Below are 25,295 nucleotides of genomic sequence, written 5' to 3' on the forward strand. Positions count from 1 at the left end.
CATTCCTAATTGCCCTCGGGAAGGTGGTGGTGAGCCGCCTTCTTGAACCCCCTCAGTCCGTGTGGTGAAGGTACTCCCTCAGTACTGACTTCTTCGTAGAGGTTTGGTACAACTGAGCGGCTCTCTCGGCTATTTCAGAGGGCAGTTAAGAGTCAACCACATTGCTGTGAGTCTGGAGTCACATATAGGCCAGACCGGGTAAGGACAGCAGATTTGCTTCCCTGAAGGACATTAATGAACCAGATGGGTTTTTACAACAATCCGGTAGTATCATGGTACAAGATTTTTAATGCCAGATTTATTTAATTAACTCAATTAAAATTCCCCCAGCTGCCGTGGTGGGATTTGAACTCGTGTCTCCAGATCACGAGTCCAGGCCTCTGGATTATTCGTTCAGTAACATAACCACCATGCTACCATTCGCAACACCTTGGGGCCACTGTGTCTCTCTGGGCCCCCCCGGCAGGCACAGGATGCCTGAGGTGCACTTCACCTGTAAATGGGGGAAATGCCCTTGGGTTTCCTGAAGAGCATCAGCCACAAGGGTCCTGAGGACCAAAGATCATCTGGCACAGGCCCAGTGAAGGTAAAGTTGGAACCGACCAGAAACTCCTGGGATAGTGTTGCCTTCTCAGGTAAACGTTAAAAAAAAACATTCATAACACTATTCGTAGAGTAGGGAAGTCCTGGCCTATATTTATCCCTCAGCCAACATCACTAAAACAGATTATCTGGTCATCATCTCATTGCTGTTTGTGGGGCCTGGCATCACTGGTCTCCACTCCTAACTTGCTCTTCACTGCACCGAAGAAGTGAGCGTTCTCCAGGCTCCACATCTGCCCTCTTAGCTTCTAGCAGTTACAAACTACAGGATTTTAAAACCTACTTAGCATCAAGACATTTCAAGGAGTATTATGAGATTAAAAACTTGACACCGAGCTGCATAAAGAGAAATTAGCGCAGGTGACCAAAAGCTTGGTCAAAGAGGTATGTTTTAAGGAGCGTCTTGAAGAAGGAAAGAGGTAAAGAGGTGAGAGATTTAGGGGGGGAATTCCAGAGCTTAGGGCCTAGATAAACGATGGCATGGCCACCAATAGTTGAGCGATTATAATCAGGGATGCTCAGGAAGGCAGAATTAGAGGAGAGCAGACATCTCGGGGGGGGTGGGGGTGGGGGTGGGGCTGGAGGAGATTACGGAGATAGGGAGGGGGCGAGGCCACGGAGGGATTTGAAAATAGGGATGAGAATTTTGAAATCAAGGTGTTGCTCAACCGGAAGTCTTGGCAGAGGCCTGAGAACAGGTCACTTCACCAGCCCTCTTGACTGGGAGAAATGGTCAACCAAACTGGGAGACCTGAACAAAGAGGGGAAGAATATGAATAAATGAACTTGGGGGGCGGGAAGGGAAATTTAAACTCCAATTTTCCTCCGGAAGGTTTTGTTCCAAGGCAAAGACACACCTTGAACTCGCAGGTGGTAATGTCGCTCTGTCACGCCTGCCTGACTCACAGCAACACATGCGTAGGTTCCCGTGTCGGTGATCTGAACCGGAGCAATCCTGGAGGAAGGAGAAAAAAAACAAGTCTCATCATTGAAACATCGAAGAGGCACTGATCCTTTCTTTCTTCTCTAGTTGGCTCTACAGATGTTTTAGGCTCTTCTTCCTGTTGCCATAAGGAACAGAAAGAACGCTTGCCATAGGCACCTGCAGATTTCAGACAGAACTTGTCTGGGTATCGTACAAAGCGGAGGAAATCGAAAAGAAAGTCTACAACGACGCAAGCGTGACCATCGGGAGATGCTTCCCCCAGCCATGGCCCCCAGCACGTTTACCTCAGGATCCGGCCGCCCGACAGCAGCATCATGTGGGCCGAGATGGGGAGCGGGAGTCCATCCTTCAGCCAGCTGAGCTGCGGGGGAGGAGTTCCAGCAGCCCTGCATTCCAGTGTAACCGCTGCATTCAGCACTGCCGTGAGGACCTCGGGGAGACTGGAGTCCCCGCTGATATTCGGAGGCACTGGGGGCAAAGAGGAAAGCAAAAAGTTACAATCGGACTCGTGAAGATACACCAGGGAATCTTTAAGGAGAGTGTTGTGACTCAAGTCCCACTTCAGAGACTTTGAGCACATAAAGCTAGGCTGACATTCCCAGTGCAGTGCTGAGGGAGTGCTGCACTGTCGGAGGTGCCGTCTTTCGGATGAGACGTTAAACTGAGGCCCCGTCTCTCAGGAGGATGTTAAAGATCCCATGGCACTATTTTGAAGAAGAGCAGGGGAGTTATCCCCGGTGTCCTGGCCAATATTTATTCCTCAATCAACATAACAAAAACAGTTTATCTGGTCATCGTCTCGGTGCTGTTTTCTGGGAGCTTGCTGTGTACAAATTGGCTGCCACGTTTCCTACATTACAACTGTGACTACACTGTGTAGAGGAACAAAAGGACCTTGGATTGCATGTCCACAGATCCCTGAAGGTAGCAGGCCAGGTAGATAAGGTGGTTCAGATGGCATACGGAATACTTTATTAGCCAAGGCATAGAATACAAGAGCAGGGAGGTTATGCTTGAACTGTATAAAACACTAGTTAGACCATAGCTGGAGTACTGTGTGCAGTTCTGGTCACCACATCACGGGAAAGATGTGATTGCACTAGAGAGGGTGCAGAGGAGATTTATGAGGATGTTGCCTGGACTGGAGAATTTTAGCTATGAGGAAAGATTATTCAGGCTGAGTTTGTTTTCTTTGGAATAGAGGAGGCTGAGGGGAGAGCTTATTGAGGTGCATAATATTATGAGGGGCCTGGAGAGAGTAGATTGGAAGGACCTATTTCCCTCGGCAGAGGTGTCAACAACCAGGGGTCATAGATTTAAAGTAATTTATAGAAGGTTTAGAGGGGATTTGAGGAGAAATGTTTTCACCCAGAGGGTGGTGGGGATCTGGAACTCACTGCCTGAAAGGGCGGTAGAGGCAGAAACCCTCACCACATTTAAAAAGTACTTGGATGTGCACTTGAAGTGCCGTAACCTACAGGGCTACGGACCAAGAGCTGGAAAGTGGGATTAGGCTGGATAGCTCTTTGTCGGCCGGTGCGGACACGATGGGCCAAAATGGCCTCCTTCCGTGCTGTGAATTTCTTTGATTCTATGATTCTATGACTCCAAAGGTACTTAATTGGCTGGGAAGCACTTTGGGACATTCTGAGGTTATGAAAGGCACTATATAAATGCAAGTTCTTTCTTTGCTTTTATCACCTGGAGGTTATGCTGGAGCTTTATCAGTTGTGAAGAGAGGTCGGGGTTTGGAATGACATGACGCAAGCTTTTAACCAATGAACAAGATCAATAATTGTGAATTTAGAAGGGATTCTGTCCAAAGCATTAATAGGAGAACCAGATGGCATCATTAGAAAGAATGACTTGCATCTATATAGCACCTTTCACGACCATCAGACTCCTCAAAGCGCTTTACAGCCAATGAAGTACTGATTGAAGCATAGTCACTGTTGTAATGTGGGAAGCGCGGCAGCCAATTTGCGCACAGCAAGCTCCCACAAACAGCAATGTGATAATGACAGATTACCTGTTTTAGTGATGTTGATTGAGGGATAAATATTGGCCAGGACACCGGGGATAACTCCCCTGCTTTTCTTCGAAATAGTGCCATAGGATCTTTCACATCCACCTGAGAGAGCAGACGGGGCCTCGATTTAACGTCTCATGCGAAAGATGGCACCTCCGACAGTACAGCACTCCCTCGGCACTGCACTGGGAGTGTCAGCCTAGATTTTTGTGCTCAAGTCCCTGGAGTGGGACCTGAACGCCCAACCTTCTGACTCAGCGGCGAGTGTGGTGCCCACTGAGCCACTGGCTGACACTGTGAATCGAAGTTGAAGATGCCATGAGGAATAAAACTGCTTCATGTTCAGAGGTGGCTGCCATCACATTGAGTGGATGCACCTAAAGGGAGTTGGACCAACCCTGATTTAGGAAATTAGAGGGGGTCTTGGAGCGATAGATGGAAAATGATCTATTGGGGTTCTGAGTGAGAAGCTGAAATGCAGTCCCCACTGCTGGGCTTCAACATCCATTGTTCCTGCTTTCAGTCTTCTCCTTAAATGCCAGCACCAATTGAGAGTCACAAACACGCAACAAACCCAGTGATGAGCAGAATGGAATACATACTTTTGCAAAAATTCAGATTTTGATCCAATATACTTACATTTTATTAGGCAAGTCTGACTCCCTTTTGAAAGACTGGCTGTATGATAGTTATCTATATGAATGAGTAGAGGGCAAGCGAGCCCCAGGTGGGCAGAGGAAACGTTTCAAGGACACCCTCAAAGCCTCTTTGATAAAGGGCAACAACCCCACCAACACCTGGGAGTCCCTGGCCAAAGACCGCCCTAAGTGGAGGAAGAGCATCCTGAGGGCACTGAGCAACTCGAGTCTCGTTGCCGAGACCATGCAGAAACCAATCGCAGACAGCGGAAGGAGCGTGCAGCAAACCAGACTCCCCACCCACCCTTTCCTCCAACGACTGTCTGTCCCACCTGTGACTGACTGTAATTCCCGTATTGGACTGTTCAGTCACCTGAGAACTCATTTTTAGAGTGGAAGCAAGTCTTCCTCAATTTCAAGGGACTGCCTATGATGATGATGAGCAGAGGGGCCATTGTTTGGCTGACTGCGTTACCTCCCTGTGGAACTCTATCCAGTCACGCATTGTACCTGTACCAGTTTGTCGGTTTGCAATTGTCCTCGTCTCATGCAACCGCTCATCAGTCCCCCCTCCAGAAGAATTGCATATGGCAGCCCAGTGTGAGATCACAGAATGCAGACCATAGGGCGAGAGGTCTTACTGTTATAGCCCCCAAGGTCACACTTTTGTATAACTGGATATTGGGCAGTAAAAAGCACCTAACCTCAGGGTCAACTTACTGCAGTGAGCAGTGGTACTGAACCCGAGGGAACATCAAGTGCAGAACCAAACGTTGTAACAGTCCTGGTCATAAACATGCGATTCCATGTTTTGAAATAGATCCATTCCACATTCTGTGAAGATCCACTCCGTGCCTTTGGATAGATCAGAGTCAGCAAGGTGATTGACGGGAAATAAAGAGATCAGGTGTGAGCTACGAGCACAAGGCAGAGGGAGATAACTAATGATGTGCATGCCTCGTTGGCCCCACCCTTTTGTCCAGTTTTGGCCTCGGGAGAAGGCGGTAACTCTACCCTGAGTTTCCTGACAATCCAGTGGAGATTAGCTCTCTGACAACAGAGGAAAAGACGAGTCAAATGTCAAAAGGATTTGCTGGGGATTTGGGAACTGCTTTTGGCCCTCAGAAATGTTGGGTGGTCACAATCCCTCCATTTATTCTGTTTGATGCAAAGTACAACATAAATAACATAACATAGTGTATGTAAATTAAAAAATGCAAATGACGGTTCAAAAATGAAAAACGTGCCCTTGAAATAAAGGGGTGAGTTGGAATGTTTGCACAGCTCAGATACCCAGTGAGGAGCTCCCATTTTGCTTTTAAAGAACTTTGGAAAACAGTTTAAGGTAACAATTTTTGCCACAGGTCAACAAGCAGCAAGCATTAGTTAAGTCTGAGCGTTCACTTACCAAGTACATTGAGTATGAACACTTTCATCTCCTCCCCAGCAGGATTCCATGCCACACAAGTGTACCTTCCTAGGTCCGAGGCTAAAACCCCCTTTATACTCAGGGAACTACTATCGGAGGACAACCTACGGAACATAGAGAAAACATATCTGATCACCAAATAAATTTGATTACCATCACCATTCAATTACCAAGTGTCAGCTGTGGCTGTTCTTCTGCCACCAGGACATTTGCACAGCCTGAGCAGAGTCCAGGTGCAGCCCCCCCGGCTAAGCCAGGACTAGTGTTAGCTGTGGCACAATGGGTAGCACACTCGCCTCTGAGTCAGAAGATTCCAGTCCAGGAACTTGAGCTCATAAACCTGGGCTGACACTCCCATTGCAGTGCTGAGGGAGCGCTGCACTGTTGGAGGTGCCATCTTTCAGATGAGACATTAAACCGAGGCCCCAACTGCTCTCTCAAGAGGACGTAAAAGATCCCATGGCCACTATTTCGAAGAGCAGCAGGGAAGTTTATTCCCAGTGTCCTGGACAATATTTATCCCTCAATCAACATAACAAAAGCAGATTATCTGGTCATTATCACATTGCTGTTTGTGGGAGCTTGCTGTGCGCAAATTGGCAGCCGTGTTTCACACATTACAACACAGTGACTACACTTCAAAATTACTTCATTGGCTGTAATGTGCTTTGAGATGTCCGGTGGTCGTGAAAGGCGCTATATAAATCCAAGTCTTTCTTTCTTTCACTCAGTCTCACTTGAGGCCGAGTGAAACAGGCTTGATCAGGTCAAAACGACCTGCCTGGCTACAGCCAAGCAATTGAATCTCAGTTGTCAGTCCTCATTCTGACTAGTTTGTGGTGAGACTTTGTCTATTACATGCATAGCTTTCCAATGAGCTTTGAAGACTGAATAGTAGAGAGTGTCAAGAATCAGTGACTCCATGATAGAATGAACTGGTGGCAACATTTTAGACAGATCGACACACAAGGTCTATTGGCAGTGTGACACTGGTCGAAGTTCCACTTGCCCCTACCCCCACCACACTCCCCCCTCCTTCCCCCCCAAAAACCTAGATTGCATTATTCATTCCCGGACCAGGTGCCTGATTAGAGACACCAGAAACCTGATCACTTTATTCTGTGTCCCATCATGTGGAGGCCTTCATTATTTGAATGAGTTTTCATCAGCAGTAAAGCAAACCCCAGCACTGAAGCCATGGCCTATTGCCTGCCCGGCCCTTGCCTTGCCTCTGTCCAGTTTACGGGGCTGGCAGAAAGTGACAACATCATCCCAAAATCCCGAGTACCTCTGTGCTTGCTTCGATACTCGCCACATTTCTGCCCCACAGGGAGGAAAATGCGGTATGTGGGACATACTGCGCTTGTCTCTTTTCCTTGGAGACTTATTGGCACCTTGACTCCAATACCTTTTCTATAACGGGCTGTCCAAACAATTCATACAACACTCGTAACTTTGGCCGCAGCAACATTTCGAACAAGTTTCTCATCTGCTTGCTTCTGTAGTTAATGCCCCGTATATAAAACTAGAGCTTCCCCCCACACGCCCCCCTGCCCTTCCACCTGCACAGTCCGATGGTCTTTTCCCGCGGGCCACAGTACGTTTAACATTTGCGCATGTCTAAATCACCAATTTACATTGGAGAATTAGCGGAGCATGTCAAAGAAATTAACATTGTTCAATTAAAAACTGGAACCAGGCAAAAAAAAATAATCAATGGGATGTCCAGCTACATTATGTAATTTGTCTTTTAGTGATAAGTATGTAAAGATAAATATGCTCTCACTTAAAGTGTGGTTTCTCCAGTCTTTCCAATGGTTGGCCGTTTTTCAGCCATTTTAGAATGGGTTTTGGCTCCCCTGCAGCAACACATTCCAAGTTCACATCTTCATTCACCATAGCGTCATACTCACTAGGCGCATTCGAGCCCAGAATGCTGGGTGACACTGGTTAGTGAGGAGAAAAAAAAGATGAAGACAAAATTTTAAAGACTGCAATAACAACTTGTATTTATATAGTGCCTATAACGTGGTAAAACATCCCAAGGTGCTTCACAGGACAAAACAAATAAATTTGACACGGGGCCACATAAGAAGAAATGACAGCAGATGACCAAAAGCTTGGTCAAAGAGGTAGGTTTTAAGGAACGTCTTAAAGGAGGAAAGAGAGGTAGAGAGGCGGAGAGCTTTAGGCAGGGAGTTCCAGAGATTGGGGCCCAGGCAGCTGAAGGCACGGCCACCAATGGTTGAGCGATTATAATCAGGGATGCTCAAGAGGGCAGAATTTGAGGAGCGCAGACATCTCGGGGTGGGGTGGGGGTGTGTGTTGTGGGGCTGGAGGAGATTACAGAGATAGGGAGGGGGCAAAGCCATGGAGGGATTTGAGAACATGGATGGGAATTTTGAAATCGAGGCGTTGCCTAACCGGGAGCTAATGTAGGTCGGCTAGCACAGGGGTGATGGGTGAGCGGGATTTGGTGTGAGGTAGGACACGGGCTGCCGAGTTTTGGATGACCTCAAGCCAAGACTGTCATTCAATTCAGAAAATAACTTTTCTGATTAGTATTAGGAGACGAGAGGAAATTAGACGGGTGGAAAGACGTGAGGAGATGGTGTGGACAACAGACTGGGTGGCTTAGAGAGTTCAAACACTGTCCTAAAAGAGTTGCATTCATTCAGCGCCTTTTCACGACCTCAGGACGGCCCAAAGTGCTTTACAGCCAATGAGGTACTTGAGAACGATGTCACTGTTGTAATGTAGGGACCAGAATTCAAACCTAACCCGGACAGACCATAATTCAGCATCAGCTGACAAACCCACTTAGTGATGGGTGGTGCGGGAATGGAGGTGCCATGCAGAAAAAGTCGGAGATCGTTTTCCCGCGGTTGGGTTCAAAGGGGCATGGTCACTCCCGATAATAGCAGCAGGATAATCTTCTGTTGTAAAGTTTTGTAAACAGATGGAGTGATCCCATTATTTAGGTAGAAACTATCAGCAGGTGCTAAAGGCATTATTGTGCGGTGTAATACAAACACAGGCTGGGCTGTACAGCGGGCCGTGTGCAGGTGAAGAGAGAAAAGACAGATTGATATTTTACCCGCAGATCCTTCATCGGAGTTCTGAAGAGTTTACAACCAAAACTTTAACCTGTCTTTTATCTTTACAGATACTGACAATCAGCACTGTCTGTCCTTTTTATCTCATTGTTCTGATCCAGTCTCCTCTTGACCGGCCCACCATCAGTGGCTCAGTGGGCAGTACCCTTGCCTCCGAGTCAGAAGGTTCAAGTCCCACTCCAGAGACTTGAGCACAAAATCTCGGCCTACAGTATACTGAGGGAGCGCACGGCACTATTTCAAAGAAGAGCAGGGGAGTTATCCCTGGTCTCCTGACCAATATTTATCCCCCAAACAGATCGTCTGGTCATTAACACATTTCTAGTCATGGGAGCTTGCTGTGCGCAAATTGGCTGCAGCATTTCCAACATTACAACAGTGACTACACTCCAAACTGTACTTCATTGGCTGTGAAGCGCTTTGGGCCACCCTGAGGTAGTGAAAGGCGCTATATAAATGCAAGTACTTTTCTATACCACTATCTCGATCAGTTAACTCAGCATGGGTCTTAAAACAATGGCGAGGCCTACAAATGTGCCCAACACATCCAAGTTTGGAGATCAAGGGCTGGATTTTCCGGTCCTTTGCACTCCGGGTCTCGCCCCGGAGCGGCGTGAAAGGCGGCGGTGAGGTCTCATGCGCCCTGTCGCGATCCTCCGGTCGAGTTTAGCGGCTGCGCAGTGCAGCACCACCAGGAAGAGCTGCGCTGTGTGTGTAACGCCCCTGGTTGCGACACCGGCGCGAGTTTTGAGTCTTGCCCGACCCGTCCGCCCGGAAGCGCGCCTCGCAATGACCACCTGGGAAATCAGGGCGGTCCAACCATCCCGTCAGCGAAGAGGAGGTTAATGGACAGTAATTGAGTGTTGCTTGTTTTAAGTTTGTGTGTGATTTGTGTTGTGATGGTGTGGGCAATGTTCTGGGAATGTTTTTGTGGCTTTTTTAGGCTCCCCTCCCCACCCCTCCCACCCCCAGGCCTCTCTCATAGCGCTCCCGGCTCGGCTCTTTAGCTCAGGAGTTTCCCATCCTAGTGCCGAGAGAGTTGTACAACGCCTCCCTTAGCGCTGTGCCCCCTGACGCAGGGCCCAGCTGCCCAAACTTACCGACTGAGGCGCAAACTATTCCCGGCCGCTAACTTTCCCGTCCCGTCGCCATTATCGCCCCAGAGACAGAAAAGCCAAAAATGCAACCCCAAGTCTGGCACATTTCTCTTTGGCGTGGATCAATAGCACCATCTTACCTTGAACAATCAGTGAGTAATGTTTGCGTACTTCTCCCTCAGAATTCCTGGCCAAGCAGGTGTAATTCCCGGCATGGAAAAGCTGTAACAGGATGGTCTGCAGTCTACTGCCGCTGGATAGAATGTGCCAATCCGGGCTGTTGCTACTCTCTGTTAAGACAGTTCCATTATGATTTACATTACTGCAAAATAAAGGAGCTGGAAACACTGCAATGTTGGCAGGAATTATTTTTACAAGCCTCTTATTCAAATAGAATGATACAGCACAGGAGGAGACCATTCGGCCCATCATGCCTGTGCCGGCTCTTTGGTAGAGCTATGCAATTCGTCCCACTCCCCTGCTCTCTCCCCATTGCCCTGTAAATGTTTCCTTTTTAAGTAGAGATCCAATTCCCCTTTGAAAGTTACTGTTAAAATAAATATTTTAAACTTTTAAAAAAAAATTCTCCCTGTTAAACAGTATACCCTGTATTAGCAAATTCCAGAATTCTATGATATCCAGCCTAGAGGTGAAACCAAAAATATCCTAGAATCATAGAATGGTTACAGCACAGAAGGAGGCCATTCGGCCCATCGAGCCCGTGCCAGCTCTCTGCAAGAGCACCTCAGCCAGTCCCACTCCCCCGCCCTTTCCTCGTAGCCCTGCAATTCTTTTCCTTCAGGTACTTATCCAACTTCCTTTTCAAAGCCACAATTGAGTCTGCCTCCACCACCCTCTCGGGCCGTGCATTCCAGATCCTGATCACTCGTTGCGTATAAAAGATTTTCCTCATGTCGCCTTTGGTTCTTTTGCCAATCACCTTAAATCTGTGTCCTCTGGTTCTCAACCTTTCCGCCAATGGGAACAGTTTCTATCTACTTAGTCTAGACCCCTCATAATTTTGAGCACCTTGATCAAATCTCCGCTCGACCTTCTCTGCTCCAAGGAGAACAACCCCAGCTTTTCCAATCTATCCACGTAACTGAAGTCCCTCATCCCTGGAATCATTCGCGTAAATCTTTTCTGCACCCTCTCCAAGGCCTTCACATCCTTCCTAAAGTGCGGTGCCCAGAATTGGACACAATACTCCAGTTGAGGCCGAACCAGTGTGTTAGAAAGGTTTATCATAACTTCCAAGTACCGTATCGGCCAAAAGCAGTGAAAATGTTTCAAACAACTCCACTAAGTGACTACAGTGTAATAGATTTTACCTGCACCTCTCACAGATCGTTGTTCTCTAATCACAACATCTTTGCTGATGAGCAAGGTCATTTCACCCATCAAAATTCATCCATCCTGGAAGATTCTAAAGTCTCCCTACTGCGTAATCTAATTTAAAAAAAATAAATCAATAGTTTCCCCCTCCACTCACCTATCTGGAATCCGGTGCATGAATTGATCAATCTTTATGTGAAGACGAACTTCCAGTTTAAAGTTTGCCTTTTTACCAGTTCCAGCCTGTCTCTCCTTGCAACTTAGTTTAAAATAATTTTACGAATTTACTGTTTTGATACCGTGCTCTCCAGCTTTTCTTTACCCGTTTCCCCTTAAAGTATTGACTCGTGCTGGCGTGCAACTCCATGAGTGCTTACTGCCTTCACCCATGGGTGCTCACTGCCCTCACCCATGGGTGCTCACTGCCCTCACCCATTTGTCACCCTGGATAGGGAGTGGACATCAGTTAGTGGCAATACAAAATAATGCGGAAATCTGAAATAGAAACAGAAAATGCTGGAAATACTCAGCAGGTCAGGCAGCGTCTGTGGAGAGAGAAACAGAGTTACTGTTTCAGGTGTGTGACCCTTCATCGGGACTGGAACTTCTTCGCACAATGGGTGCTGGTACTGATTCTGCTGTTGCCAGTCACACCTCCTCTTGAACTATTTTTTATTCCTTTATTGTCCCACTGCCACCTCCTTTTGCTTTGCACCACCCCTATTGTCATTTGCATCACTCCTGTCTTCGGCCCTAACACAGACCTTCCCTTTTGTTCTTTCCTCCCCTCCCCCTCTTTCCCTGTTCCAGCACTTGCTTAAAACCCGTTACATCTCCAACTTTTTCCAGTTCTGACGAAGGATCACAGACCTGCAACGTTAATTCTGTTTCTCTCTCCACAGATACTGCCTGACCGGCTGAGTACGCTCAGCATTTTCTGTTTATATTTGAAATAGTGGAAACCCTGGCTGATAATTTCCTTTCCCCAGCCTGTGGCCGATTGACGCTAAGTTGGGTGGCAGTGTGAGCTGCGAGGAGGATGCTATGAGGCTGCAGAGTGACTTGGATAGGTTAGGTGAGTGGGCAAATGCGTGGCAGATGAAGTATAATGTGGATAAATGTGAGGTTATCCACTTTGGTGGTAAAAACAGAGAGACAGAATGGTGACAGATTAGGAAAAGGGGAGGTGCAACGAGACTTGGGTGTCATGGTACATCAGTCATTGAAGGTTGGTATGCAGGTAAAGCAGGCGGTTAAGAAAGCAAATGGCATGTTGGCCTTCATAGCGAGGGGATTTGAGTACAGGGGCAGGGAGGTGTTGCTACAGTTGTACAGGGCATTGGTGAGGCCACACCTGGAGTATTGTGTACAGTTTTGGTCTCCTAATTTGAGGAACGACATTCTTGCTATTGAGGGAGTGCAGCGAAGATTCACCAGACTGATTCCCGGGATGGTGGGACTGACCTATCAAGAAAGACTGGATCAACTGGGCTAGTATTCACTGGAGTTCAGAAGAATGAGAGGGGACCTCATAGAAACGTTTAAAATTCTGACGGGTTTAGACAGGTTAGATGCAGGAAGAATGTTCCCAATGTTGGGGAAGTCCAGAACCAGGGGTCACAGTCTGAGGATAAGGGGTAAGCCATTTAGGACCGAGATGAGGAGAAACTTCTTCACCCAGAGAGTGGTGAACCTGTGGAATTCTCTACCACAGAAATTAGTTGAGGCCAATTCACTAAATATATTCAAAAGGGAGTTAGATGAAGTCCTTACTACTCGGGGGATCAAGGGGTATGGCGAGAAAGCAGGAAGGGGGTACTGAAGTTTCATGTTCAGCCATGAACTCATTGAATGGCGGTGCAGGCTGGAAGGGCTGAATGGCCTGCTCCTGCACCTATTTTCTATGTTTCTATTGCCACCCAGCTGCAATCGCTGAGCAGCACACACCTGGCTGTCACAAGCTCGATGGCACCCCTTGGTGTTGTCCAATATTGGGACCAAGGACCTTTGTCTAGGTTTCCCCAAGAACAAAAAATCTTAGAGGGGCAGTGAACAGTCCAAAAAAAGCAGAGGCAAAAACCCGTTGATGCACCGATATCGAAGAAGAAGACCTTTCGCCTCATTAAGCCCATTCTTTCCATAGACCATGCATTACATAGCGTGCAATAAAGGTACAGCAGTTATCATGGGTGATTTTAATCTACATATAGATTGGGCTAACCAAACTGGTAGCAATACGGTGGAGGAGGATTTCCTGGAGTCTATTAGGGATGGTTTCCTAGACCAATATGTCGAGGAACCAACTAGAGAGCTGGCCATCCTAGACTGGGTGTTGTGTAATGAGAGAGGACTAATTAGCAATCTTGTCGTGCGAGGCCCCTTGGGGAAGAGTGACCATAGTATGGTAGAATTCGTTATTAAGATGGAGAGTGACACAGTTAATTCAGAAACGAGGGTCCTGAACTTAAGGAAAGGTAACTTCGATGGTATGAGATGTGAATTGGCTAGAATAGACTGGCAAATGATACTTAAAGGGTTAACGGTGGATAGGCAATGGCAGACATTTATAGATCACATGGATGAACTTCAACAATTGTACATCCTTGTTTGGAGTAAAAATAAAACAGAGAAAGTGGCTCAATCGTGGTTAACAAGGGAAATTAGGGATAGTGTTAAATCCAAGGAAGAGGCATGTAAATTGACCAGAAAAAGCAGCAAACCTGAGGACTGGGAGAAATTTAGAACTCAGTAGAGGAGGACAAAGGGTTTAATTAGGAGGGGGAAAATAGAGTATGAGAGGAAGCTTGCAGGGAACATAAAAACTGACTGCAAAAGCTTCTATAGATATGTGAAGAGAAAAAGGTTAGTGAAGACAAATGTAGGTCCCTTGCAGTCAGAATCAGGTGAATTTATAATGGGGAACAAAGAAATGGCAGGCCCATTGAACAAATACTTTGGTTCTGTCTTCACTAAGGAAGACACAAATAACCTTCCGAATGTACTAGAGGACAGTAGGTCTCGTGAGAAGGAGGTACTGAAGGGTATCCTTATTAGGCAGGAAATTGTGTTAGGGAAATTGATGGTATTGAAGGCCGATAAATCCCCAGGGCCTGGTAGGCTGCATCCCAGAGTATTTAAGGAAGTGGCCCTAGAAATAGTGGATGCATTGGTGACCATTTTCCAACATTCTATTGACTCTGGATCAGTTCCAATGGACTGGAGGGTAGCTAATGTAACACCACTTTTTAAAAAAGGAGGGAGAGGGAAAACAGGGAATTATAGACTGGTTAGCCTGAAATCGGTGATGGGGAAAATGTTGGAATCAATTATTAAAGATGAAATAGCAGAGCATTTGGAAAGCAGTGACAGGATTGGTCCAAGTCAGCATGGATTTATGAAAGGGAAATCATGCTTGACAAATCATCTAGAATTTTTTGAGGATGTAACTAGTAGAGTGGACAAGGGAGAACCAGTGGATGTGGTGTATTTGTACTTTCAAAAGGCTTTTGACAGGGTCCTGCACAAGAGATTGGTGTGCAAAATTAAATCACATGGTATTGGGGGTAATGTATTGATGTGGATAGAGAACTGGTTGGCAGACAGGAAGCAGAGAGTCAGAATAAATGGGTCCTTTTCAGAATGGCAGGCAGTGACTAGTGGCGTGCCGCAGAGTTCAGTGCTGGGAGCCCAGCTATTTATAATATACATTAATGATTTAGATGAAGGAATTGAATGTAATATCTCCACGTTTGCAGATGACACCAAGCTGAGTGACGGTTTGAGCTCTGAGGATGATGCTAAGAGGCTGCAGGGTGACTTGGACAGGTTAGGTGAGTGGGCAAACGCATGGCAGATGCAGTATAATGTGGATAAATGTGTGGTTATCCACTTTGGTGGCAAAAACACGAAGGCAGAAGATTATCTGAATGGTGACAGATTAGGAAAGGGGAGGTGCAACGAGACCTGGGTGTCATGGTACATCAGTCATTGAAAATTGGCAAGCAGGTACAGCAGGCGGTGAAGAAGGCAAATGGCATGTTGGCCTTCATAGCTAGAGGATTTGAGTATAGGAGCAGGGAGGTCTTACTGCAGTTGTACAGGGTCTTGGTGAGGCCACACCTGGAATATTGTGTTCAGTTTTGGTCTCCTAATCTGAGGAAGGACATTCTTGCTATTGAGGGAGTGCAGCGAAGGTTCATCAAACTGATTCCCGGGATGGCAGGACTGACATATGAGGAGAGACTGGATCGACTGGGCGTGTATTCACTGGAATTTAGAAGAATGAGAGGGGATCTCATAGAAACACATAAAATTCTGATGGGATTGGACAGGTTAGAGGCAGGAAGAATGTTCCCGATACTGGGGAAGTCCAGAATCAGGGGTCACAGTCTAAGGATAAGGGTTAAGCCATTTAGTACCGAGATGAGGAGAAACCTCTTCACTCAGAGAGTTGTTAACCTGTGGAATTCTCTACCGCAGAAAGTTGTTGAGGCCAGTTCGTTAGATATATTCAAAAGGGAGTTAGATATGGCCTTGCGGCTAAAGGGATCAAGGGATATGGAGAGAAAGCAGGAAAGGGGTACTGAGGTTGAATGATCAGCCATGATCTTCTTGAATGGTGGTGCAGGCTCGAAGGGCCGAATGGCCTCCTCCTGCACCTAATTTCTATGTTTCTATAGGATTACATTACATAGAATATACGGCGCAGAAACAGGCCATTCAGCCCAACCAGTCCATGCTGCCGTTTATGCTCCACTCGAGCCTCCTCCCGTCTTTCCTCATCTAAATCTATCAGCATAACCCTCTATTCCCTTCTCCCTCATATTTTATCTAGCCTCCCCTTAAATGCATCTGTACTATTTGCTTCAACCACTCCCTGTGGCAGCGAGTTCCACATTTTCACCACTCGCTGGGTAAAGAAGTTTCTTCTGAATTTCTTATTAGATTTCTTGGTGACTATCTTATATTGATGGTCTCTAGTTATGCTCTTCCCCACAAGTGGAAACATTCTCTCTGTATCCACTCTATCAAAACCTTTCATAATTTTCATAATGCACAATCAGCCACGTCTATCTTAGACTCGACTACAGCGCTTCAATTTCCCGAGGGAAAGTTTTGTTAAAGTATGCTAATCCCCAAACTTTCATCTCTTCTTGAGGTGCCAGGAATATCTGGCCTGCTGTGCAGAAGGTGACCTTGCCCCTTCACTCTGCACCACCTCTTGATTTATCCAACTATGGGCAGTAGCACCAGAACCATTGTGCCCCGTGGAAAACCTGGCCAGCTCACCTATATTTATTCATTAATGTGCCACCTGGATCAATGCCGTTCCACATTTTATAAAAAGAAAGCATTTTTACTATTACATAGAATATATGCAGCACAGAAACAGCCCATTCATGGAAACATACAGTGCAGAAGGAGGCCATTTCGGCTCATCGTGTCCGTGCCGGCCGACAAAGAGCCACACGGCCCTCGGTCAGCAACCCTGAAAGTTACATATAAACCTATGAACAATGAACAGTGGCGGAAAGGTAAAGAGCACCCGGCCCAACCAGTCCGCCCCACACAACCGTGACACCCCCTTACATTCGGCCCAACTAGTCTGTGCTGATCTTTATACTCCACACGAGTCTCCTCTCATTCCAGCTCCCTCGTTCTCAGCCCGTCAGCATATCTCTCTATTCCCTTTTCTCTCATCCCCTCATCTAGTTTCCATTTGAAAGCATCCAAGCTATTTTGCCTCAATCCCTTCCGGTGGTAGCGAGTCCCACACTCTACCCACCCTTAGTAACGAGATGGGCCACCCCCAGTCCTACCTATTGGCTCTCCATCTTTGAGCCACGTGATGGTGGGTGGAGGAATACCCGACGCATGGCACGACAAAACAAGGGCACTGCCCGCTGTCTGATTAACAACCTCCTGCAAGGGCTCTTCAAAGGTCGGTGGGGCTGAAATAAAGGAGAAAAATCAATAATATAAAAATGATGAATAACTTGAACATTTGCAGTAAAAACCCAGACAACAATTTGGGTACTTTTTCCAATTTTTCAATTTTCACCATTTTGTCACCCCCTTGGCAACTTGTTTCACTAACTTTCTGTGCTCTGATTTTTAAGAAATTGGATTCAAATTCAATAGATTTATTATTCTTATTAATATAATGTTCGCAGTCTTTTCTGCCCGACTGTCTTTTTGAATTAGAGGCGGTTCCGAAGTGAAAATTCCTCAGCCCAAAGCTCTAGGCTCAACTTTAGCTCAAGTTTTATCTGTTTCTCTTTTTTTTGAATGATCTTTCCCATCATTGAAGCTGGGTGCATGCTCAACCTTGCCGTTAAACCTGCGAACACCTCCTGTCCAAATATTTACATCGAATCGTGGCCAGTACCATTTTACACATAGTAGGATGTATGAACAGTTACTGTCCTTTCCGAAACCTTCGGGGACTGTGGCCACACTTGAGAAGCAGGGCTGTGAATTATTCCAGTGACCGGCAAAACAAACACAATTTCTATTCTATCAAAATGACTGCCGACAACGAAGTCCGGCAAGGACAACCACGAGAGCATTAGAACTGCGCATGCGCAATGACTTTATGTCGTTGGCAGCAGTCGCGTCCCTGTTAAAATGCCAATGGGGTCCTACTGATGGCATAGGACACCCGAGCCTGGCGGGGACCTCGTACATCGGCAAAAAACAGCAGCGTTAAAATCCAAGCTCGGCGAGGGCAGAAGGGGAAATGGAGCCGTTCCATTTTAACTGCTCGCCCGCTCCATTATCGGTGAGTTAAAATACCGCCCAGGAAGCCAACCGTCTGGAAAACCCAAATCCAACATCCTGGTGCATTCACAGCACGTAGCTGCACCAATAACAGGAAGGAAGCATGGAACAAGAAAAGGTCACTTGGCCCATCAAGTCTGATCCCTCCACATGTACAATCTGCCGCATCATGGGTTCCACCCCAGCTGTTCAATCTTCTGAAGGCTAGATCTGCAAAAGAACCTCCCCAAAATGTGACAGAGAATGTTTAAGTGTAATATACTGAGCGAACAGCTGTCCCAGGTTCCGAACATGCTCCCCATGCTTACAGTGCACGCTCAGTCTGAAGATCCTTTTCATGTGTCCAGCCAGGTTGGTAACTTTACACATATAGTGCCCAGAATCTGTAATCTAAATCCAGAAGGAGCAAAAATTAAGAAGTTAGCAGAGGGCAAAATAATAGGAAGGCAGAGTGTGGGACAGGGAACAAGAGGAACATGCAATCACAATATCAATAAACGTCAGAAACACAAGAAAGGGGGTTACGGAAAGAGCGAGAGGTTGGAGATCAGAGGTAAGGGAAAGAAGAATGTCTCAGATGACAAGCTTTTCCTTGTATCCTGTCCAGGAGTTGGAGAGGCGGGGCTGGAAGAGCTGCCCTAGACATCAGAGCAGGATTCAGCACAGGGGCTTTATGGAGAGTTGAGGATTGTCAGGAGGGGGAAAAGTATTTGGTGTGGAAGAGGAAACTGAGAGGAAACGGAGTTGTGCTGCAGTGCAGAAGATGTGGGAAGTCCACGGGAAATCAAAGAAGACAATGGGGCCACTGTACATGAAGAAAGGGTAATGCTGCCACCTGAATCTTCAAAAATATTGCCATGCACTGCGACCATTGTGCGTGTGTTCCAGACCATTTTTCATCGAGCCATATAAAAGGCCGTTAACCCAACCAAACACGAGATGAATATAACTCACCATCAACAACAACAAACTTGTATTTATATAGCACCTTTAACGTCCCAAGGCACTTCACAGGAAAGTTAACACAATTTGATACTGAGCCACATAACATAGAAACATAGAATATAGGTGCAGGAGTAGGCCATTCGGCCCTTCCAGCCTGCAGCACCAATCAATAAGATCATGGCTGATCATTCACCTCAGTACCCCTTTCCTGCTTTCTCTCCATACCCCTTGATCCCTTTAGTCACAAGGGCCATATCTAACTCCCTCTTCAATATATCCAATGAACTGGCATCAACAATTCTCTGTGGTAGGGAATGCCACAGGTTAACAACTCTCTGAGTGAAGAAGTTTCTCCTCATCTCAGTTCTAAATGGCTTACCCCTTATCTTTAGACTATGTCCCCTGGTTCTGGACTTCCCCAGCATCGCAAACATTCTTCCTGCATCTAACTGTCCAGTCCCATCAGAATTTTATATGTTTCTATGAGATCCCCTCTCATCCTTCTAAAATCCAGTGAATACAGGCCCAGTCGATCCAGTCTCTCCTCATATGTCAGTCCAGCCATTCGGGAATCAGCCTGGTGAACATTCGCTGCACGCCCTCAATAGCAAGAACGTCCTTCCTCAGATTAGGAGACCAAAACTGAACACAATATTCCAGGTGAGGCCTCACTAAGGCCCTGTACAACTGCAGTAAGACCCCCCTGCTCCTATACTCAAATCCCCTAGCTATGAAGGCCAACATACCATTTGCTTTCTTCACCGCCTGCTGTACCTGCATGCCAACTTTCAGTGACTGATGTACCATGACACCCAGGTCTCGTTGCACCTCTCCTTTTCCTAATCTGCTGCCATTCAGATAATATTCTGCCTTCCTGTTTTTGCCACCAAAGTGGATAACCTTACATTTATCCACATTATACTGCATCTGCCATGCGTTTGCCCACTCAACTAACCTGTCCAAGTCACCCTGCAGCCTCTTAGCACCTTCCTCGCAGCTCACACCACCACCCAGTTTAGTGTCATCTGCAAACTTGGGGATATTACACTCAATTCCTTCATCTAAATCATTGATGTATATTATAAATAGCTGGGGTCCCAGCACTGAGCCCTGCAGCACCCCACTAGTCACTGCCTGCCATTCTGAAAAGGACCCATTTACCCCGACTCTCTGCTTCGTGTCTGCCAATCAGTTCTCTATCCACGTCAGTACATTACCCCCAATACCATGTGCTTTAATTTTGCACACCAATCTCTTGTGCAGGACCCTGTCAAAAGCCTTTTGAAAGTACAAATACACCACATCCACTGGTTCTCCCTTGTCCACTCTACCAGTTACATCCTCAAAAAATTCAAGAATATTTGTCAAGCATGATTTCCCTTTCATAAATCCATGCTGACTTGGACCGATCCTGTCACTGCTTTCCAAATGCACTGCTATTTCGTCTTTAATAATTGATTCCAACATTTTCCCCACTACTGATGTCAGGCTAACCGGTCTATAATTACCCATTTTCTCTCTCCGTCCTTTCTCAAAAAGTGGTGTTACATTAGCTACCCTCCAGTGCATAGGAACTGATCCAGAGTCGACAGACTGTTGGAAAATGATCACCAATGCATCCACTATTTCTAGGGCCACTTCCTTAAGTACTCTAGGATGCAGACTATCAGGCCCCGGGGATTTACCGGCCTTCAATCCCATCAATTTCCCTAACACAATTTCCTGCCTTACAAGGATTTCCTTCAGTTCCTCCTTCTCACTGGACCCTCGGTTCCCTAGTATTTCCGGAAGGTTATTTGTGTCTTCCTTCGTGAAGACAGAACCAAAGTATTTGTTTAACTGGTCCGCCATTTCTTTGTTCCCCATTATAAATTCACCCGAATCTGACTGCAAGGGACCTACGTTTGTCTTCACCAATATTTTTCTCTTCACATATCTATAGAAGCTTTTGCAGTCAGTTTTTATGTTCCCAGCAAGCTTCCTCTCATACTCTATTTCCCCCCTCCTAATTAAACCCTTTGTCCTCCTCTGCTGAATTATAAAATTCTCCCAGTCTTCAGGTTTGCTGCTTTTTCTGGCCAATTTATATGCCTCTTCCTTGGATTTAACACTATCCTTAATTTTCCTTCTTAGCCATGGTTGAGCCACCTTCCCCGTTTTATTTTTACTCCAGACAGGGATGTACAATTGTAAGGAGATATTGGGGCAAGAGACCAAAAGCTTGCTCAAAGAGGTAGGTTTTAAGGAGCATTTCAAAGGAGGAAAGAGGGGCAGAAAGGTTTAGGGAGGGAATTCCAGAGCTGAAGGCACGGCCGCCAATAGTGGAGCAGGGATCAGGGATGCTCAAGAGGCCAGAATTAGAGGAGCGCAGACATCTCGTGGGTTTGCGGGGCTGGAGTGTTGTGGATTACAGAGATAGGGAGGGATACTGCACAGTTGAGTTCAATTACTGTCAACAATTGAAGTACCGGACACAGATTTTACCTGGGCATTTTCAATCTGGAGTATCTGCCCCTCAGACAGGGTATGGGCACCATTTAGCAGGGCCAGCTGCTGGTCGTTCTTATACCACACAACAGTCGGGACTGGAATTGCTTCCGACTCACATCTGAAAGTGGCCGTTTCTCCGACTCGCACCGTGATGGCCTCTGAGTAACCATTGCCATGGTGTTTAATAGTGGGCGGGGCTTTGAGGGGGAAAAAAAATCAAAAGATATTGATTAGAATGCAATGGAATGCTATCTGGTGCTGTAAATAGAGGCAATGGCTAATAAAAGAGCCATAATATTCTTACACATTCACTGCACAAGTCACAAATATTTCTCTATTAGGTTATAGTAGTGACCGCCCACAATGCTTCCCAGTAAAGCATCGCATTAGTTCTTGATAAACCTGCATGGAGTACATCACGATCACTAATCTTTGGTCCCCCATCAATGACATCTACATATGCAAGATAACTGGTCAGCATCAAACTACAGTGTTCCATATCATGTTGCCCAGGTTGCTTCATGTTGGGATTATGCTGCATTTGACATGGTCAACCCCACCCTCCTCCGCCAATACCCACCCTCCATTGTCCAGCTCAGTGGGAGTGTCCTCACGTGCTTCCACTCTTACCGATCTGATCATAGCCAGAGCATCTCAAACTGACTTACCTTCCCACCCCTGCACTGTTATTGCCAGATTCCCCCCAAGGATCTATCCCTTGACCCTCTTCTTTTTCTCATACGTAGACACGAGGTCAGCTTCCACATGTACATTGATGGCAACCAGCTCTGCCTCGGCACCACCTCTGTCGACCCCTCCAGTGCAGTGTTGTCAGACTGTCTATCTGATGTTCACTCTTGGCTGAGCTGCAATTTCCTCCAGCTAGACATTGGCAAGACAGAAGCCATCGTCTCTGTCCCCAGCCACAAGTCCACACCATTGTCATTGATTCCTTCCCCCTCTCTGGCCACTGTCTCAGGCTAAACCAAACTGTTAGCAGACTTGGCGTCCGACTCCACCCTGAGCTGAAATTCCAACCCCATATCCTTTCCATCATAAAGACTGTCCATTTCCACCTCCATTACATTGCCCTCCTTCACTCATCTGCTGGTGAAACCCTCATCCATAGTACTTTCACCCCCAGACTCGACTATTCAAATACTCTCCTGACCGGCCTATCCTCCATCCTCGGTAAACTTTACTTTATCCCAAACTCTGCTGCCCATATCTTATTCCCCACCCATCGTCCCCATCTTCGCTGACTTACATTGGCTCCCAGTCCCCCCTCCCCACTCCACCGCCTCAAATTTAAAATGATCATCTTGTGTTTCAATCTCATCATGGCCTTTCCCCCTCCCTATCTTTGTGACCTCCTCCAGCCCCACAAACACCACCGTACTCTCCATTTCTCTGACCTCTTGTGCATCCTTCTCCCTTCACCCCACCATTGGCAGTCGTGCCTTCAGCCGCAGAGGCTACACATTCTGGAACTTCCTCCCCAAACCCTTCTTATGTTCTTATGACCTGTTTCTCTTGGCAGAGGAGTCAACAACCAGGGGGCATAGAATTCAAATAATTGGGGGAGACTTAGAGGGGATCTGAGGAGAAATTTCTTCCTTCAACGGGTGGTGGGGGTCTGGAACTCACTGCCTGAAAGGGTGGTAGAGGCAGAAACCCTCACCACATTTAATAAGTACTTGGATGTGCACTTGAAGTGCCGTAACCTACAGGGCTACGGTCCAAGAGCTGGAAAGTGGGATTAGGCTGGATAGCTCTTTGTCGGCCGGTGCGGACACGATGGACTGAAATGGCCTCCTTCCATGTCGTAAACTTCTATGAACCCTCCCTCTCAATCCTTCAAGACCCAACGAAAAAACCCAATCTCTGTGACCTAACTTTTGGTCACCCTTCCTAAAATCTTTCTTTGGCTCGGCATACATTTTATTGATACACCTGCGTGAAGCACCTTGGGACGTTCTTCGATGTTAACGGCATCACATAACTGAATGTAGTAGTAGTTATTTAATTAAGCAAAAGATCATGGGATCAAATGGTTTTGTTGGGGGACCAGAGTGGTTCAATACAGCCCTTTCACATCTCGGACTTGATTGAGCCCAGATTGTTGGGCAGAATGTTGCCTCGCCCGGTCTGTTGGCTAGAAGGGTCCTACTTGAAATGAATTTGGGTAGGCACAACCTACTTTCTAACTGTAATGTATTCACCTGTGAGTATGCTCACAGGTTTGTAGAGCTGTTGCCCTCACAACTTGAGTCTCCCAGGGAAATCCCCTCCGTGCCTTTCAGTTCTGTGCGGAGGGGTTTCCTGTATGGGCTGCTCCTGCACACTCTCAACTTTGCCATCCTCGTCTGCTGTCCGGACACGCCATGGCGTACCATCTTGCCGTCCGGAGGAGACGGGGGTCCCCGATGGAGTGCACTCTACGCAAGAGTCCTCCCACTATTTATCGGGGACTTGGCCTGGAGGGTGGTGCACGGAGCAGTCCCGTGCAACAAATTTTTAAGCCGATTCACGGGCTCCCAGGCCGCCTGCAATTTCTGCGGTCTGGAAGAGTCCGTGTTCCATGTTTTTACTGAATGTGCGAGGCTGCAGCCCCTGTTCCACTATTTAAAGGCGCTGCTCCTGAAATTCTGGTTGTACTTCAGTCCCACACTCCTGATCTTTGGGCACCCTGTGTAGAGGGGAGCGGGTAGGTCCAAGGGCCTCCTCGTAGGACTGTTCCTGGGCACGGCCAAGGGTGCCATCAGCCGGTCCAGGCAGCGGGCGGTCGAGGGGGTCGTTCAGCCTGACTGCCTGCCTCTCTTCCGCGCCTCCATCCGGGCCAGGGTGTCCCTGGAGATGGAGCATGCAGTGTCCACCGGTACGCTCGCGGCCTTCCACGAGAGGTGGGCGCCGGAGGGACTGGAGTGCATCATCACCCCCGGCAACCAAATTTTAATTTGATCTTATGTTTTAAAGTTTCATTTGTTTTAATTGCCGGTGTTTTTAGTGTCCCCCTCCCCTTTTATAGGGGGCACTTGTAAAATATGGAATTTTAATGCCCTAAAAAAAAAACACAAAAAAAAAACCTACAAAAAAAAACAAAAAAAAAAGGGCCTTGGGAAATGTTTGGAGTGTCCCCCAGATCGGGGGGGGGGGGGGGGGCACTTGATTTACTGTTTATTTTGTTTCCTAAAAAGAGTTGTAGAGCTGTTGCCCTCACAACTTGAGTCGCCCGGGGAAATCCCCTCCGTGCATTTCAGTTCTGCGCGGAGGGGTTTCCTGTACGGGCTGCTCCTGCACACTCTCAACCTTGCCATCCTCGTCTGCCGTCTGGACACGCCATGGCGTACCATCTTGCCGTCCGGAGGAGGCAGGGGTCCCCGATGGAGTGCACTCTACGCGGGATTCCTCCCACTATTTATCGGGGACTTGGCCTGGAGGGTGGTGCACGGAGCAGTCCTGTGCAATAAATGTTTAAGTTGGTTCACGGGCTCCCAGGCACCTGCAATTTCTGCGGTCTGGAAGAGTCCATGTTCCACGTTTTTATTGAATGTGCGAGGTTGCAGCCCCTATTCCATTATTTGAAGGGGCTGCTCCTCAAATTCTGGTTGCACTTCAGTCCCACACTCCTGATCTTTGGGCACCCTGGGCGGAGGGGAGCGAGTAGGTCCGAGGGCCTCCTCGTAGGACTGCTCCTGGGCACGGCCAAGGGGACCATCAGCCGGTCCAGGCAGCAGGCGGTCGAGGGGGTCGTTCAGCCCGACTGCCTGCCTCTCTTCCGTGGTTACATCCGAGCCAGAGTACCTCTGGAGATGGAGCACGCGGTGTGCACCGGTACGCTTGCGGCCTTCCGCCAGAGGTGGGCGCCGGAGGGACTGGAGTGCATC

At 47.3% G+C, this 25,295-nt stretch overlaps 1 protein-coding gene across 1 annotated transcript in view; it reads right to left on the reverse strand.

Annotated features, from left to right (window-relative positions):
• Positions 1–25,295, reverse strand: part of LOC139233090 (hemicentin-1-like) — a 530,358-nt gene that overhangs the window by 154,586 nt on the left and 350,477 nt on the right. The window contains exons 60-67 of the mRNA XM_070863608.1: positions 21,403–21,605; positions 18,282–18,363; positions 17,013–17,144; positions 9,999–10,148; positions 7,432–7,591; positions 5,625–5,749; positions 1,834–2,017; positions 1,461–1,558 (exon numbers count right to left, since the gene is read on the reverse strand). Of these exons, the coding sequence (XP_070719709.1) occupies positions 1,461–1,558; positions 1,834–2,017; positions 5,625–5,749; positions 7,432–7,591; positions 9,999–10,148; positions 17,013–17,144; positions 18,282–18,363; positions 21,403–21,605 (1,134 nt within the window). The remainder of the gene's footprint in view (positions 1–1,460; positions 1,559–1,833; positions 2,018–5,624; positions 5,750–7,431; positions 7,592–9,998; positions 10,149–17,012; positions 17,145–18,281; positions 18,364–21,402; positions 21,606–25,295) is intronic.

This window comes from Pristiophorus japonicus, chromosome 20 (genome assembly GCF_044704955.1).
Source record: "Pristiophorus japonicus isolate sPriJap1 chromosome 20, sPriJap1.hap1, whole genome shotgun sequence".
Lineage (NCBI taxonomy): Eukaryota > Metazoa > Chordata > Chondrichthyes > Pristiophoridae > Pristiophorus > Pristiophorus japonicus.